At 43.3% G+C, this 17,199-nt stretch overlaps 1 protein-coding gene across 11 annotated transcripts in view; it reads left to right on the top strand.

The window, feature by feature from the left end:
• Nucleotides 1-17,199, top strand: part of SPATA20 (spermatogenesis associated 20) — a 2,191,885-nt gene that overhangs the window by 166,733 nt on the left and 2,007,953 nt on the right. For 10 of the 11 annotated variants that reach the window (XM_085617132.1, XM_085617125.1, XM_085617126.1 and 7 more), the window contains one exon: nucleotides 5,733-5,844. The exons of the other annotated variant lie outside the window; for it this stretch is intronic. Coding sequence is in view for 8 of the 10 variants with exons in the window: in XM_085617125.1 (XP_085473251.1) it covers nucleotides 5,759-5,844 (86 nt within the window). In the remaining 2 variants the exon portion in view is untranslated. The remainder of the gene's footprint in view (nucleotides 1-5,732; nucleotides 5,845-17,199) is intronic. 11 annotated transcript variants of the gene reach the window in all.

The following is a 17,199-nucleotide window of genomic DNA, read 5'->3' on the forward strand; positions in this document are numbered from 1 at the left end:
GAGTAGTTCTACTTCTAACGTATATTATGTGAATGGCTGTGTGACCATGTATCCTTGGGTGTGTGATTGGATGTATGAGTGTTTAAGTGAGCTTGTGAGTAGCTGTATGAGTGAGTGAGTGGCTGTTTGAGTGTGTGTTTGGTTAAGTGAGTTGTTGTGTGAGTGGCTGTATGGGTGACTTAGCGGATGTGTTAGTGCTTGTATGGGTGAGTGATTAGTTGTATGAGTAGCTGAATGGGTGAGTGAATGGTTGTTTGTAAGTGGCTATATGAGTGAGTGAGTGGGTGTGTGAGTGGCTCTATGAAGGAGTAAATGGGTGTGAGAACACTGGTATGGTCTGTGAATGGGTATGTGAGTGGTTGTGTGGGTGTGTGAGTGGGCATGCGAGAGGTTGTATGGGGTGTGAGTGATTCTGTGGATGATGTAATCAGTTGCGTCATTTGAGATGTCATGAGTGATCTTGAGCCCCGGCTGGGCCAGGTCCCAGGGGCATGTACAAAATATGTAGTGGGGGGTGGGGGGGTGCACAGGGCCCCTCTCCTAGGGCTCATAAAGCCCTGGGGACCACCACCTCCACAGTGCAAATGTTGAATTAATGCAGGGGTCCAGGTGGCCCCCTGCTGACCCAGGGACTGCCACCTCCCCGGAGCTAAAATGAAATGAATACGGAGGCTCGTGGGGCACCCACGCAGCCCCAGGAACCGCCTACTCCAAAGGGGCAAATGTTAACCAAGTCGAGGGGCCGTGCGGCCCCCTGCAGTCCCAGGGACTACCACCTCCCTGGGGCTGAGTTGTGCAATAGGGGAGGGCTGTGCAGCCCCCTTGCTGGAGCCATACGTTGCCCTGGGGACCGCCATCCCCCAGGGCCGGTTCCTGCTATGTCCCGGGATGCCCACCCCCAGGACATAGCTGTTTGCTATGGCTTGACGGGAGCTTTACCGCTCCTGGCAAGCCATAGCAAACTGCTCTGCTTTCAGCAAGCGAGAGCATTAACAATGCTCCTGCTTGCTGAAAGTGGAGCACACCTGCACTTGTTTGTTTGTTTGTTTGTTTTTTCGGTGGGATCCTCAGATCCAGCGCAACTTTTTAAGCTAAACATTTTTAAAAAAATGGTTTTTGGGCCTTGCGGGGTCCCTGTGGGACCCCCCACCCCAAGAGGCCTAGGTGGTGAGGGTGTTTCTACCATGCCCTCTTTTCTTCTTTTTTAAATGTTTTTTTTCTGTGACCCAGTTCAAGTGGAATCACAAGATGGCTGCCAACACTTCCTGCTGTTCAAGTACTTCTGCAGGCAGGGAAGGCTTGTTTGTTCCTGTATGGTGGGAAGTATAAAAATGCTCCCCCAGGTGGGAGCAAACATATGTTTCTCTGCCTGCACCAGCGTGGACAGGGAGACAACTCTGTCCCGGGGGTGAGCTCTCCAGGACACAGTATTTGATGGGGTTGCTCAGGGAGGGGGGGCTTGTGGCCTTCCTCCCTTTAAATTTAAGTATGGCCCCATAGGATGGGTTCCTTGGGCTCAAAAACATTTGCGGGAGGGGCTGCATGGCACGCAGGAGCAGATTGGCCCAAGGGCAAAAAAGTTCCCTAAGCCAATCAGAAAGTTCTATTTTTTTAAACTGGGTTTGGGGGACTCTTGTGAGCTCCTCAAACCCAACCATCCAGATATACAAACATTTTTAGACCTTTATTTTTCAAAACCCACTGAACGGATTTACACCAAAGCAAAAAGTCCAATCTGTGAATGAAGATCTAGCTTTCTGCCAGGTAATTCATTTCAACGGTTTTTGCGTTATCGCTGCTTAAAGCAGTATATGGAAAATTCATGGGGAATTATTCTTTTTTTCTGCGGCCCCTGCTTGATGGATCACCCTATAACTTTGCACAAAGGAGCTGAGGTGAAGATTCGTCAAATGGTGCCAAAGTTATTAGCACAAAAAAAAGCACTCTGATGTAAAAGCAGACCTAACTATAACTACCCAGTGGCAAGTGCCACTGGGCAATATAGTTTAAAATAAAAATATAGGTAACATTATTTCCTGTGTGCTGTTATTTTAAATCCCTACTTTCGTTTCTTTTTATGGGAGTGTGCTGCAATATCTGTGATTGGCTATGTGTTCTGCTTAACTTATTCTAAGGCTGAGCTAAAGTACATTTACCTATGTTTCGTCACCTTCATGCTGTATTAACTTTTGAAGTGTAGTTTGTAAATACCAATGTTATCAACATTTGTGTGGGTGTTGGCAGTAGCCTGTCGCTTCCTAAACCCCTCCTTATTTTTCCCTAAACCCATCACATTTTGTAGTAATTATTTCAAATTTTTCAGCCTCTTCCCTTGTTGTGCCTCCCATATATACTACTAAAATGTAAGCTTACAAGTGCAGAGACCTCCGCCACTATGCTGGAGATGTCCACACAGAAAAGATACAAGAGGTGGAGGTTTCCATCTGTAGCATTTTGTAGTACTACAAAATACAGTGTGGGAATAGGGCCCTTTCTGCTTATTGGTTACTGATACATACATGATGGAGACTGAGATTTATCTGTGCTAATTGGTGACTGATATTTATGTGCTTACTGGATATTAGCAATGGTATCTGCTAATGTGACACCTACAATAATAGATGGTTACCCAAAATGCAGATCAGGCATTCCATATCGGACAGTATCGGACAGACCTTGTAGAGGATCCCACATTCACTCCGAGGATTAAAAATTGTTAAGTTCAACAGGTAATGGTGCTGGTTCGTAGCAGTGATTATGGTTCCCAGTTCTTCCCTTAACCACGCTAGCATGCCAGTCCTCAGGCTTTATCTGAGGTGTAACTGTGTCTTTTCCTTTATACTCTCCATCCCACCAACCCATTCCACCCAAGCTGGAAACTTAAAGGCAAAAATGTGGCGTAAGAAAGTAAAATATCTGCAACTGTTCAGTTTTTTTTTCCTGGCTCCACTTACTGACCCTAAAGTATCTCCTCAATGTGTGACGGACTTAATCAGTTCTTGAGCTACTAGTAGCTCTCCAGCTACCTGTAAATACCTCTTCTGTGTGTAGCAGGCTACTCAATTAAAGCTTTTTTTGTTTAATTAATCTAAGTATGCCAAAATTGAAAAGGATGCATTCAAGATTAAAGTGTGTGTACTTTCAGTTTTTTTTTTTTCTTCACAAAAGCTTATGTTTGGGGGAAAATTAGTTGAATCTGCAAAATATATGTAAAGCTGCAATGAGCGTAAATCATGCAGCATTGGGAGACTTGTTGCTCATATTACCTTTATGCCAGAAACATTGCAGCTATGGCTCTTGTGTATTACCCATGTAGAGATTGATAAAGCCTTTTTTTTACACTACTGCTGGAAGACCTGCATGATGCACTGAGGTGATCACTGCTTGCAATCTGCATGGGAAGGCCCCTAATGTGATTTTGTCTGATGTGGTCACTATTACAACATTAATAATATCAGTAGTTTGGATAATTTTCATTACACCTAAGTAGCTCTTACTACAGAAAAGGTTGGAGACCCCCTTCTCTAAGTGGTCTGTGACACCTCCTTTCACGTCAGCAGCTCTCAGCTCCTCTTCCAACTGCCCTTCCCTCTGTTAATCACGGAAGTACACGTTAGAGGAATAGCAAATACCTTCTTGCTTACTCCATATGTAGCTTACGTCACCATTGTTATCAGCCTGATGTGGCAGAGGCGAGCTAGAAGTAAACTCCTTTGGGGATCAGTGTGTGGACTTAGTCAGGGAGGAAATGTGGGACATAAAACCCGCTTTCAGAATTTCCCTTCACCATGCTCACAACTATACTTGGTAGTTAGGACCCTTCATACCTTTCTTCTACCTTCCTTTCACCTGGACAGCTCCCAGTCCTTTCACTTCCTGTCTCCTGGCACTCATATCTTTTGCTTGGTTGTGAGGATGGAGTAAGTGGGTGAGAGAGGTGGATCAGCCTTGACCTTATCCCACTAATATGCCTAGAGCAGAGAACAAAAGAATGACCCAGGATTATAGTGACAACAATGTTAGTCTGGTATGTAGGGCTTTTTCCTGATAGGCTGCATATCAAACATTGGCAATAAAACCTATGAGGCTACTACACGTGCCATAGAAACTGCCACCTCACTCTGCATGTCTACTATGCCTCCATGAAGGTGTTTACTCCGTCCATGCTGCCTGGGCAAGGAGAATCATTGGACTTTGCCTACAGTCAAGTTTACCTGTGATCGTCTTTAGATGGTATTCTGGAGAAAGCTGTTTGTGTCTCTAGCCCAAAAACAACATTTGTGATCTCAGAAAAGATTTTTGGTTCTCCAGGGGAATAGGGGAAGCAGCTGCTCATGGAAGGACCTTCTTGTCCTCCGCAGAAGGCTGGACCTACAGAGGTGAAAAAAGGCATGAACAGTAAGTTCATGCAACCCACACAGAATCCCTTGCTTGAATAGAAATGTAGCAAAAGTGATGTCTATTCCCATTGAAGGCCACACACTCCTCACCTGTGCCTGCTCTCATTCGGTCGGAAATTACATCATGCTGGTATCCAACCACACCTTACCTACCTTGGTAATTGATTGAAAGCGCAGCAGTCCTTCATCACGATGTCGTTGGGCCCAATGGTTAATGTGATTTGGACTGTTCCCTTTTCCCTTCTCACTATTACTCTCATGTTTGCTGGTTTATTTATGTGAGGTAAGACATGCTCAAACTCCCCCCATTTATTTTTATTTATAGTGCTTTACAGTTGGTGAGAAGAAAATGCATCTGATGTGGGTTCTCTGACACGAGTGATTGTGGACTACTTAAATACTAAAATATGGAGCTGTCTGCGGAGTGGGACTCATAGATAGGATCAGATGATAAACCTTCAGACAAATTCCCAGTATGGCAAATCAGAGTGAATGAAAGAAAAGAACAGTGATGGAACACTTCAGACATTCCTCTGTCTCAGATTAATAAACAGATTGCCAGGAACTCCTGGATTTAAGGCAGTTCCTACCTGCTCCTTGAGACATGCATCAAACCAGAGGCGTTACACCAGACTGCATTTAGGGTTACTTCCCTGGATATCAATGGACAGGCAAAGAACAGCCATTTGTTGTTGGGCCATACTGCCTGAAGTAGGGGGTAGATAACTGCTGTAGAGCTTATGAATAGCAACACTGATGCAGAATAACACGCCCAGAACTTAACTGAAAGGCAAAATTCTGAAAAGACTAGTTTCAAGTTAGGGAAAGGGAGAAGGTTGAGGGTGAGGCTTTTGAAACATTGTGGTTTGCTCATAGGCAGTGTATAAGAAGAAAGATGGAGTGCACAACATTATGAAAATTCTATAAAGTTTGTCAGTGTAATAAATCTAGATATAATAAAATGTTGACAATCTGTACTCACTGTGCTTGTGCATGCCCAGAAAATATGTGGCCATTTATTAATGCATGCCTCCATAGTGCAATACTATTATATTTTTAATAAGATAAGTATTGTAGTAGATAAAGACTTGGACCATGGAACTAGGGGAACACTTTACTGCATCCTATTAAGCAAAATCCTAATAAATCAGTAGTATACAATGTTTAAGGTATATTTATTGTTCATGGTGTATGGAATTTTAAAATATGATGCACATATTTACTTTCATTGTAAGCAACCTATGGGTTCTCTCACGCATAATCTGATTGAGAAGCACTAAAACTGTTGGTGCCAAGTACTGACACAAATAAACTCTCTTCTTTTTGCAACAGATCAATTACTCTTTGGCATTCAACAGATGAATGTGATGGAAGGCAAAATACTATATAATTTGATTGCAAGAATGCCAGTAATGAAGAGATGGATCAGCGTTGAAAGACCCAGGTTTGAAAAGTGATGAAATGATGAATTGAGATGCACTACTTTCGAGATGCCTATTGATACTAATGAAAGAGACTACAGGAACAGATGCCCCAAATCATGTTATGGGAGGGAGGGCTAACGTAAAACGGTTTACTTGGTAAAAGGAAAGTAAAATCTTGTAACGTAAGTCTGTGAAGACCAAAGTTAGACCATCTAGACATGTGGCTGATGGTCATGCACTGTCTATACTCTTGAAAATTAAAAGCAGCCTGATGGGGAAATAATTGAAATATTTATCCACTATGCTTACATTAGGTAATTTGTTTTGTATTGTGCCTAGAAAATCTTTCATCTGAAATATTGTCTTGTTTGGCAGAGCTATGTTGTGGAAGGGAAGGTGTGGCATCTCTCCCTAAGCGGTGGAACTGTTTTGTTGACTATGCTCCTAGAACTACAGTAGCCATATTATTTAGGTGATGGATAAATATCCCTACTTTAGATGCAGCATTCATATTGGTCTTCTCTTTTTAGCAAAAGCAATTGGAAACCTTGTTTATGCAATGCTGCTGTAAGGTAGCAACACTGAATGGACGAGATAAATAGGCACCCTCTCCTTTAACAGCAATGTAGACAGACGATTAATTGGATACATTTTGTACTGTTTAATGTGTAACCTTAAATATTGTACAGAGTTATTTTCTAGGATTGTTCTCCTTACGTTGCCCTTTTTTTCAGTCGACCCCCATGACCTTGTTGGGTATTGCAGATTTTCCCATATTCTAATAAGCAGTAGCATGACATTTTTAGGAGTACCTGCAAGATTTATGCATGTCGAAAGCTGCTAGGAGTTGTTAGTCCTGTAATAGTCACTGTAAGGAAAAAGCGGTTGCTATTGGAGTCATCATTTGGTGAAGTCCAAACTACTTTTTGTAAACTCTAACCGTAGCAGTGTAACTAATGTAGTTTTTAATAAGAATGTAATATCTTGGGTACACATTTTAGCCAACATGAGTTTAGTTTTAATATCTTGCTGTTTTTATTAAACATGCATAGTTTCTTTGCTTTCATAAAAGGATCCAAAACATTACTATCTATTACTACTTTCTCTAACTGCAAACAATACCTGAAGGCGAAAACAAAGATAAACTTGTGATTCATGAAGTACCTGATTAAAAGATAACTGCAAGGATATGTTCCTTGATTCTGATTATCACATAATTGATAGGCGGTCCAGAAGTTGGTGATCTGGGTAATGAGATCAAAAGAAGACCATCATCCAGTGGAAAACGTTTTGCAAAAGTGAGTGATTGCCAATTAATAAAATAGATGGAAATCAAACTAAAAGCCACTTAAGAATAGTAAAAGATAAAGCGCAAATTAAGAGTGTTAAAACATCATGGATTATCATTAATGGTAGCATTCAAGTTCTGATGCCATTTATTGAAAATGAAAGAAGTATTCTGATGATATCACATTTGTTGCTGTGACTCTTGAGGCATTATTCAAGACACTGGAAGCACGCACTATAACATTGCTCCCTGCTCGTTTACAATTGCTGTGAATTGTAACCAGTGTTGATCACGTAAATACTGCTCCTCAGAAAAATGTTTAAAGAAATGGAAACGTATGTTTTAAAAAGGAGGATAGCAAATAAGGAGCCATCAAACAAAGTTCCAAGGACGTTGATATTAATTCTGCTATAAATACTATTAACCTAGTTGCCTAAATAAAAAGGATGAGCATAGACATAATAAAAAGTATCCATCAGGAGAAAAGCCTGCCTAATAACAGTGATCACTAAAATAGACAAAGATAAATTAGTTGAGGAAAATGTAGTTGAAAAAAATGACTACTATAGATGTCAGCACTTTGACTAATGCTACAATAAAGGAGGCTATGCCTAACTATACATCACTAACTAATTAAAGCAAGAATGTTTCTGAGAAGAACATCTCCATTAGGAGCATTAACAAGGGTGACCAAAATGAAGGGAATCCGTCATCATTTTTATGAAAATAGACTCCAATACTGGGAATAACAGTTGTTTTACTAATATGGATTACACAGCTGCATTGACATTTGATAATATATTTGCTAGGAGGGATGACCGAAGTATGCAGAACCTGTACCAACTCTGATGTGTTCTTTTGCTCCTTATGGGCGGGATACGTCAATCGAAGAACTTGCACATGTGACGTTTTTGAATTTGAAAATGATGCTGTCTGCTTTATTTCAAAATGTCGTAATTTGTGTTGGAAATGAGATAACAGGATACAATTTGTGTCTACCTTTACAAGCACGTGTGTTGTAAATGTATTATGGCTACACAAAGATAACCTCATTTGCCAGTTTGTTTTCTATTTGTTTTTGCCCTGTAATCTCAAAAAGCTCATGTGGTGAGGATGCATTCCTTTTTAGTACACCCAGTGCTGAATCATTGGTGAGGTCACTGATGCATTCAGGATATTTGATATATTCGAGTTGGTGGGTGTTGAAGATATCAAGTGAAAAGCTTGAGGCTAACCATTTCTTCAAAAGGGCATTCACCTTAGATTTTTTTTTTTTTCTCAGAGTTTTAGATAGCGCGAACTTGACCCGAATCCAATCAGGTATCAGAGCGCTTTACATAGCACCAGTTACGTTACATTAGGACACACATTCATTCTTTGTAAGGCACAGGGAGATTAAGTAATTTGCCCAGAATCACAGGATGATCAGCGTCATTACCGAGACTCGAACCCAGGTCCGAGGTCGAGCACCCTAGCCGTTAGGCCAACTCCATATGTGTTGAACCTACTATGGCATTTGCATGTACATTTTTCATTTCAGAAAGTTTGACTGCAGTCATTGAGGGATCGTGAACAGTTAATCATTACAATGCATGTAAGCTTCCTTCGTGATGGTCATGGACCTCGTTTATCCATATTTATTCAAGGAGTGCATTGTTGTCGCAGTTCTCTTCCTATATCAATACCAACTTGAATAATGTTAAAAGAAGGACTTGTTTTAATACTGGATTGACTTCTCTTAAGTTAACATTTTAGAATTAAGACACCTTCGACCATCAGACCCGGCTGAACTTTTTGTTCATTCTCATGAGTTTCACTGATTCTACATTGCTGTGAGTTTATTTTCTTGATTTTGGACATCAATCTGATTCTCCACATCTGAGCTATGAACTGTGTCCTATTAAGGACTCAAAGGATCCATCAATCCATTTCTTGTCCTCAGTCTCAACAAGGAGCCTCTTCAAGTCATCTTGTCTATCCACTATATTGAGATCCATGCCTACACCTATGGTAACAATTTTTTTCTAATGAAACACAGACATTGCCCTCATCCAGATCTGAATGTTAAGTGACCACCTTGAACTAAGCTCACTTGTCAACACTAAAGCACTAATTTGCCCATTGTCTCTTTAATCTCCCAAATACTGTAGAGGATAAAGGAGTTAAAGATACTGGGGGGAAAGAGGGAAAAGAATAAGAGATGAAGACCCAGGCAAATATGACTCCCAGTTGTAGCTGAAGAAACATCCAATGCTCTGCAGTGAAATATTACCAACCTGTCTTCATGTACTCTTGAAGCAGAACTATTATAAAGATCACAAAATCATGAATATGTGCATACAAGTTACTGAGAGAGTATATTCTGATGGGTAATTCTCCCCACAGATTCCCTATTTTATAGCTATTCTTCCAGGTGCCAGACTGCAAATGAGAAATTTTATTAGTAGTAATATATCTCCACCACTACCAGATAGTGCCACGTGAACATGGCGCCTCACCTTGCGACTCCTGTTCATTGTTATACGTGATGGCCATAATGGTGCCGGAAGCCAAGCTATTTTTGGCCAAAGCCCTAAGATACACGCCGAAGCTTCTACTTGCCAACTCAGATAAATGCCCCAACAGGGAACGATCTTCTAAAAGTTCTTCCCACAGAAAACACAATAGGAGGAGACGTTATCATTCCTGAGGCTGGAGCCTTGATACCGTTCTTTAATGTCCAACTCTGGCATGCATTTGATGCCACCTAAGATGCAAACACCGGCACTGCCCTTGAATAGAAATCTGGACAGCATTCAAAACCGTTGAAGTCCATGGAAATTATCAGGGTGGCAAAATAAAACTTTTCGGGAGTATTTTGATGATGAACCTTTGACGCACCTTCATGGGGTCAAGACGTTTACCCGCATCGAGGAACTCTTCAGGTCTCACTTCGATGCTGTAATCATGCCCAAATAATATACCCATAGAGAGGAGGATGATTGTAAGGAAGATAACCTCACCCCACTTGCAACACAATTGCTGGCCTGTTCAATGGATTATAAAACGCAAGTGATCTGGGTGCATCCCCAGAAGGGGGGACATGCCTTACTCCTGTGGAGGAAATTACGTCATCACTACCATTTATTGCTGAGGCCAGATCTAAAATTTTGACAGACATCTTGCAGCCTTCCGTCACTGTCTCAGAACCTCTGCCACCTTTCAGAGAGCACTATTGTAGCTCTTTATCGTAGCTTGGGAGAAAATGTTCCCTGGTCCAACAGTCAACAGACAAATTGCTCGATTACACAGTCCTGCACCTTGTGAAATGAAATTCATGTCCTTTCACCCCTCTCCCATGAACATAGTGCTCCAAGCTTTTGCCTTAAAGTCGAACCCTAGCACTTTTTCCATGACTCCACTGAAATAAAAGTCTAAGAGACTGGGCTCTATAGGGTGACTGATCTTTGCTTCTGGAATCCGTCCTATTCTCACTGTGAATGCCAAGTACCTTCTGGGGCCCTATGTCCAAGCCCTGTGGGAGCCGGCAAAACTAACAGTCAGTTTGCCTAGCTACATGAAGAAGTTCTTTTTCTATTCTGATGAACAATGGATTGGAAGCTTCCAAACGGATCCTAAATGTGTGCTCTATTCTTCACACAATGTGGTTTGATTCATGGACACTACCATCACGCTGCATTGCCACACTTGGCTTCATTCCACTGGTTTCTCAGAAAATCCATGCCTCCATGTCCTTCATAGAATTGAAACTTTCCTTCACGTTAGTTAGAACATTTTACATTCTATATCAGGACTGGAGGCTCAGATTATCCAGGTTCACAGCTGACTGACCACCAGTGAGGCGACTCCCACCACTGGCTTAAACTAGAACGTCTTGAAGGTAGAGCCCAAGGACAAGTCAGCCACATTATGAATATCCTATGAACGACTCCTAGCAAAAAGGCTTTTGATGCCATCGCCCCCCTTGCGGAGTGTGCCCTAAATGCAGAGGTGTCAATGCCTAAAATCTTCTTTAGGACAATAAGTAACTGAGGTGTGCCTGGAGGTTGTAATTCACTCTGTCATGGATTCGAAAGCCCTGAGATGTCCTAGTACGTATAGTTCAGGGTGTTGGGGAAACACCGGATATTGCACTATTCTCGTAGTAGATTTCCTGAAAGACATCCCTTGTGGGGAAACATTCTCACAGTATCCAATGCGCACACATCCAAGCTTCTCTTACATGAGGTAAGGCACAGAAAAATTGCCAACTTACCTGTTAGTTCTTTGCGAGATAGAAATTCATTGTTCTGCCATGACTCTAACAATCGAAGGACCACATTTACATCCCAAAGTGCAGAGTATTTAGGTTCTGAGGGGCAAGATATTCTGATCCTCTGCAATGGTCTGCCTACTAAGGGGTGTTCTCCCGTTGGTATCGCTTGAAAAGGCAAGCGACTCACCAAGATGGCTAACCAGCATGTGCTAATCATCCTGTAGGCCAATCCTGCTTCTGCTATTTCAGGTAAGAAGTTTACTATGCTCACTACATCTGACCGCACAGGATCAAGACCCCTTCGCAGACACCATCGTGACCACCTGAGCCATGCTGACCTGTATCACTCGACAGTAGAGTTGTCCCACTCCCCTGATGAGGCTAACAGCCTGTTTCGATTGTCCTGGGATTTCCCAGTGTGCCCTCTAATCCTCCATGCCATGTGAAGGAGAGTCCCTTCCTGTAACAACTGGTGTAAGTTGCAGTGAGCATTTCTAAGAAGGTTCTGAGTCCGGGGAAGAGGGATTGGAGAATGCATGGAAAATTCCAGAAGAAGTAGATCCCAAACTTGCGAGCTCCACAGTGGTGTCACCAGTACCATTACCGCCTGTTGTTGTCTCCTGACTTGTGAGGTCAGCTTGACAATCATTAAGAAAGACGGCAAGGCATGTCTCAAACCTAGGCTCCAGTCATGTAGAAATGCTCCTGTGGCCTTCGCTGGTTGATCTGGACGCCAACTGAAGAAGCGTGGCAGTTGAGGATCCAAACGAGTGGCACAGAGATCTTACTTGCACGGGCCCCATTTTAGCATCAGTCACTGAAATTGACTTGGATCCAACAGCTGGGAACTGGATTCCCTCAGATTCCTGGAATGCAAATCTGCTATTTGATTCAGTCTCCCTGATAAGTACTCCGATGTCACAGCGATTTTGTGCTGCAGGCAGCAGCACAAAACATAATTGGCCAGTGACTTAGACTGTGTCCTCCCAAGCTGTGTATGTATTGGACTACCGACACATTGGGCATTTTGAGAAGGATGGAACAAGATACCTTGTTTGTCGCCAAGCTCCTTTCCATGAAGGAGCCTCCAGAAGCTCCAGGCAGTTGATACAGAGCGTTTCTACATTTTCTGACCACGAACCCTCCTATTGTAATATCCCTACAACAGGCTCCTCATCCTAGCCAGTTTGCAACGGATTCTATGATGAGGTTTGGGCTGTGCTGAATATTGCTCTGCCATTCTAAGAATGCATGTGATCCAGTCACCACTGGATTTCCGTCCGAGCTTCCTGGTTGAGGTACACCTCTTCGGCATTCGTCAACCCCATTTGAGGTGCAGCTCCTTCAGCCTTGAAGTGCCCAGTAGTGCAGGGGCCAGGGGAAGATTGCCTGTAGAGAGGATGCCAGTAGTCTCACTATCCTGGCCAGGTGTCTGAAGGATACGTTTTCTTTTTCCAAGATTTTGCACAGTTCTCTGCATATAATAGGCATCTTCTTCTGAGGTAATCTTCAGAATTGTCGGACTGAATCTGTGACAAAGCCCAAGAATAATATCTTCTGGGCCGAAGTGACTTCGAATTTCTGATCGCTTATAATAAATCAGAGACACTGCGGAAGGGATACTGCCAGTTGAAGCTTCTCCTGTAGCCGTCCCGGATCTTGGTGCCTCAGGAATATGCTGTGAGGTAGACCATAAGTCTGACTCCTCTTAACCGTAGCCATTCCATGCGTAGCAAAAGTACTTTAGTGAAGCACCACAGAGCGGAGCATAGGCCTAACAGGAGTCATGTGAACTCATAGATCTGACATTTCCACTCAAACTACAGAAAATGCTGATGAGGAGGAAAAAGTGGGATGGGCATCCTTCCTATCGAATCTTACTAGCCAACCGTTTGAACAGAGAACGTCTCTGAGTAGATGCATGCCCTCCATTTTAAGGTGGCAATACATTACCCATTTGCTGAAGTCCTTCAAAGTGATTATTGGTTGATGTCCTGTGTCCTTCTTCTCAACCAAGAATACATTGCTGAGAAAACCTGTGAGGGTGAAGAGAAGGAGGTAATATTGCCTTTTTTGCTAAAAGAGAGTATATCTCTTGATCCACAATGTGAGCACCCTCCTGCGAAAAGGAAAGGAGTCTTGGAAGGGATCTCTGGCACTGGGTTTTAGGGAAAAGCCCATGATAGTTTGAAGTACCCATGCAGCTCCTGTTATGTTCCTCCAGTTGTGAAGAAAAAAATGTTATCTGCCTCCCACTTTGAGCATGGAAGAAAGGGCATTGCTTACCGTTTGTCCCTCCTAGTTCATTGCTAGCACCCCTGAATGCTCCTCTGCCGCCTTGGCCTCTGCCATTGCGTTGGGTGGGGAAGAAACCCTGAACTTTCTATGATCTTTCCACCGCATGGAGCGTCTTATTTGGAGTTTGTGGGGGTCGGGAGTGTAGGAACAGCCGGATAAGTGTCCATTGCCTCAAATGGGCCCTTCAAAAATATTTTGGCCAAAGACCTTGCGCATAGATTGTTGCACCTTATCAAGGGAAGAAAAGATTGTCAAAAAACTTGGTGTGCTCTATAATGAAAAGATCTTGAAAGAGTCTTCCTTCCGCCACCAGATCTTCTTCTGTGTTGGCCAATTCACCCACCAATTTATATGAAGGATGGTCTGTGCGTTCCGTGAATAAAGCACAGTTGTCGTTACCAAGGAAGCATACCGCTCGTTGGGCCCGTCTTGATGGGATATCTGAATCAATCAGGTTGCCAGTCTCACTGGCCTACTTGTCCAGCCCATCTAATAATTTGTCCTGACATGGCTACCAAGAACGGTCAAGCCCTTTTTTTGGATCCTTGATGAATTTTTGTTACAAAAGCGGCCATTTCGAACCAACTTCAGAATTGGAGGCCATTGTGTCCCTTTGTTTTCCCTAACTTCTTTATCCATGGGTTTTCTGTTACAGCTGCTCATTTATTGAGCTACCTTTACCCCTGGGACCCAATCTGCAGATCAGGGGTGATATATGTAATCTGGGTTTAAATGTCTGAGGGTCTTGCCAATTCTAGTGAGATGACTTCACTGTTGTCTCCATTCTGGGGCATTTGGAGTCACCTTCCAGCCGCCATGGGCTACAGGGTCATGGTTCTTTCCCAGAATCCTGATTGTCAAAATAATCCCCAGCATCGGGATTGTCTTCCGAATTGGAGTAGGTATCCTCATTAAGGGTATTCCTCAGATGTTCATCCTTCCGACTACCTTGGAGGTCAGCCCACCTTTTTAAGAAGGCCTTATGAAGCCTTTCAAAGTATGGCTTTATTACAGCCTTTGGCTGAACAGGCTCCCCAAGAGGCGATGGCCCCCAATCTTTATGCTGGTGATTGAATGCTGTTAGGCAGTCAGCATGGTACTTTGCCTACACAGGAACTCTAAGCCTGAAGATCTGACTCGTTAATGATACATCTACGGCATCTACGAGCTCTTCATTAATAGATAGGAACACTTTCCTCCTCAATCATCTCAACAGAATGTTTATTTTTGTCTGACATGGTAGAGAAAGATCCCGGGATTATACTGGCTACCAGACGTGTGTAGTTGTTGTAGATCCTACCTGAGGCAATGGGCACTACCAATGCTTGTTTGGAGATAGGGTAAGGCTTGTGGAGAATATGTGCCTTCTATTTAAAAATGGGCTAGAGGTCAGTAAAAGAACTCCACGGCCGCTACACCGACAAACCTGGAGTTGCTGTGACTCACATGCAGCCGCTGGGATATGTAGTCTTTTTGGTATTTCTTTATAGTTGTGTTGTTGACTGCTGAGCTAGATTCCTCACCTTAACATAGATACAAAAGCAACACCTCCACGGAGGTGGGTCTGCAATCTGTTTCAAACCAGAAACTCCTAGAAGATCGAACCGGCAAAATGCCCACCTAGACGGACCTGACTAAGCAGTAGATTTTCGTGAACGTGTGGAAGGATGCCCACGTAGCAGCTTGGCAGATATCCAGGACAGATACCCCGTATGCTAACGCAGTAGTAGTGGCTTTGGCCCTGTTGCAGTGGGCCCGCAAGTTTTCAAAAGGCTGCTTTTTAATTATTGCTTAGCAGATTTTAATGCAAAGTACACTCCATTGAGAGATGGTTCTCTCAATAAGGCACGGGTCCATAGAACCAATGTGTCTAGTTAGAAGCTGGTGTATTGAGGCTTAGCTGAAAGAGCTTGAAGCTCTCTGACCCTCCTGACTAATGTAATGGCCACCAAGAATGCCGTCTTAAGAGTTAGGAGTCTGAGCAGACAGCTATATAGGGGCTCATATGGGGGAGCCCATGAGAAATATTACGACCAAATTAAGGTCCTCTTGGGACATGATGAAAGGGATAGGAAGGAACAACTGTTGCAAGCCCTTAAGAAAAGCTGTCACATCAGGTGACTTAAGCAGTGTGGGCTGATCGGGCAACCACAAAAAAACTGATATCGCCACAAGATAACCTTTAATAGTACCCAGGGCAAGACCTTGACAGGCGAATGACAGTACAAACAGTAACACTTCAGACGAGGAGGCCGAAAGTGGGTTAACATGACAGGTGGAGCACCAAGCCACAAATTTGTCCCAGCGGCAGCTGTGTACCGTCTTGGTTGAAATATACCTGGCTGGCAAAATAACGTCACAGATCTCGGGAGGAAGATCAAAGGCATTCAAGTGTCACTGCTCAATCTCCATGCATGAAGGTGGAATGTGTGAAGGTTCGGGTGCAGGGCCCTGCCCTGCTGCTGCAACAACCGGTCCTCCTGAAAAGGCAGCCTGATCGAAGGACAAATGCTCATGCTTAGGAGTACGGGATCTCAAACTCTTCCTTGCCCAGTCCGTAGCAATGACTTGGGCCCGATCAGTCCTGATCTTCTTGAGAACTCGGGCTAGGAGTGATGTCAGTGGAAAGGCTTACAGGAGCCCCGGGTTTCAGTCTAAATGGAATGTGTCTCAGAGCGAGAGCCACTTAGGAAACTTCAAGGCGCAGAAGAGCTGACATTGCGCATTCTCTGCAGTGGCAAATAGATTGAGCCAAGGTTCTCCTCATTCTCGGAAGAGACCTTGCGCCATCTCCAGGTGTAGACACCATTTGTGATCCGCAAGGCTTCAGCGGCTAAGTTAGTCTACCCTGGCATACAGAGATACTGCCAGGTACGGCATGTTATGTTATATCGCACACGAATCACCACAGGAGGGGTATCTTGGCACAGCACAAATCACAGGCAAACCACGGAACTACTAAGCTGAAAATACCTCTGTCTCAAGGAGTTTCCTGAACTTAAAATGATCAGTGCACTTTAGAATGTGGAGTGATAGGGGCTAGGTAAGAAAAGGACCTCTACCCTGAACGGGACTTTCTGACCCGTGGTACAGTGAGAAGAGATTTGTCGCTAGATATTAAAAGTATGACTGGTCGGTAATATGTAAGCTTCAAAGATATAGATAGCGTAGACCTTTTCCTATCAGAGAATTATGTGTCCAAACAGCAAATTTGAAAGATAATTATTTTACAGATCAGCAACCAATAAAGGAAACATAGAAGGGGAGCAGAAACAGTCCCGGAAGGAAGGTTACAAATGAGACGAGCTCCAGTGTTCTGAACAACTTGCAGTTTAGATAGTAACTGCTCATTTGTAGAGGCCTGGAAGTCATTGCAGTTCTCCAAGTGGGAGATAACCCATGGTTGGACCAAAGTTTTCCTCACAGAAAGGGAGAGGAGGGTAAAAGCTCTCCTCAACAGGCGCATCATATAAAATCAAGTGCATGTGGTAGTCCGAACTTGTTCTTTCATTGTGAAGGATTGGTCCAAATGGA

This window comes from Triturus cristatus, chromosome 7, assembly GCF_964204655.1.
Source record: "Triturus cristatus chromosome 7, aTriCri1.1, whole genome shotgun sequence".
Taxonomy (NCBI): Eukaryota; Metazoa; Chordata; class Amphibia; order Caudata; family Salamandridae; genus Triturus; species Triturus cristatus.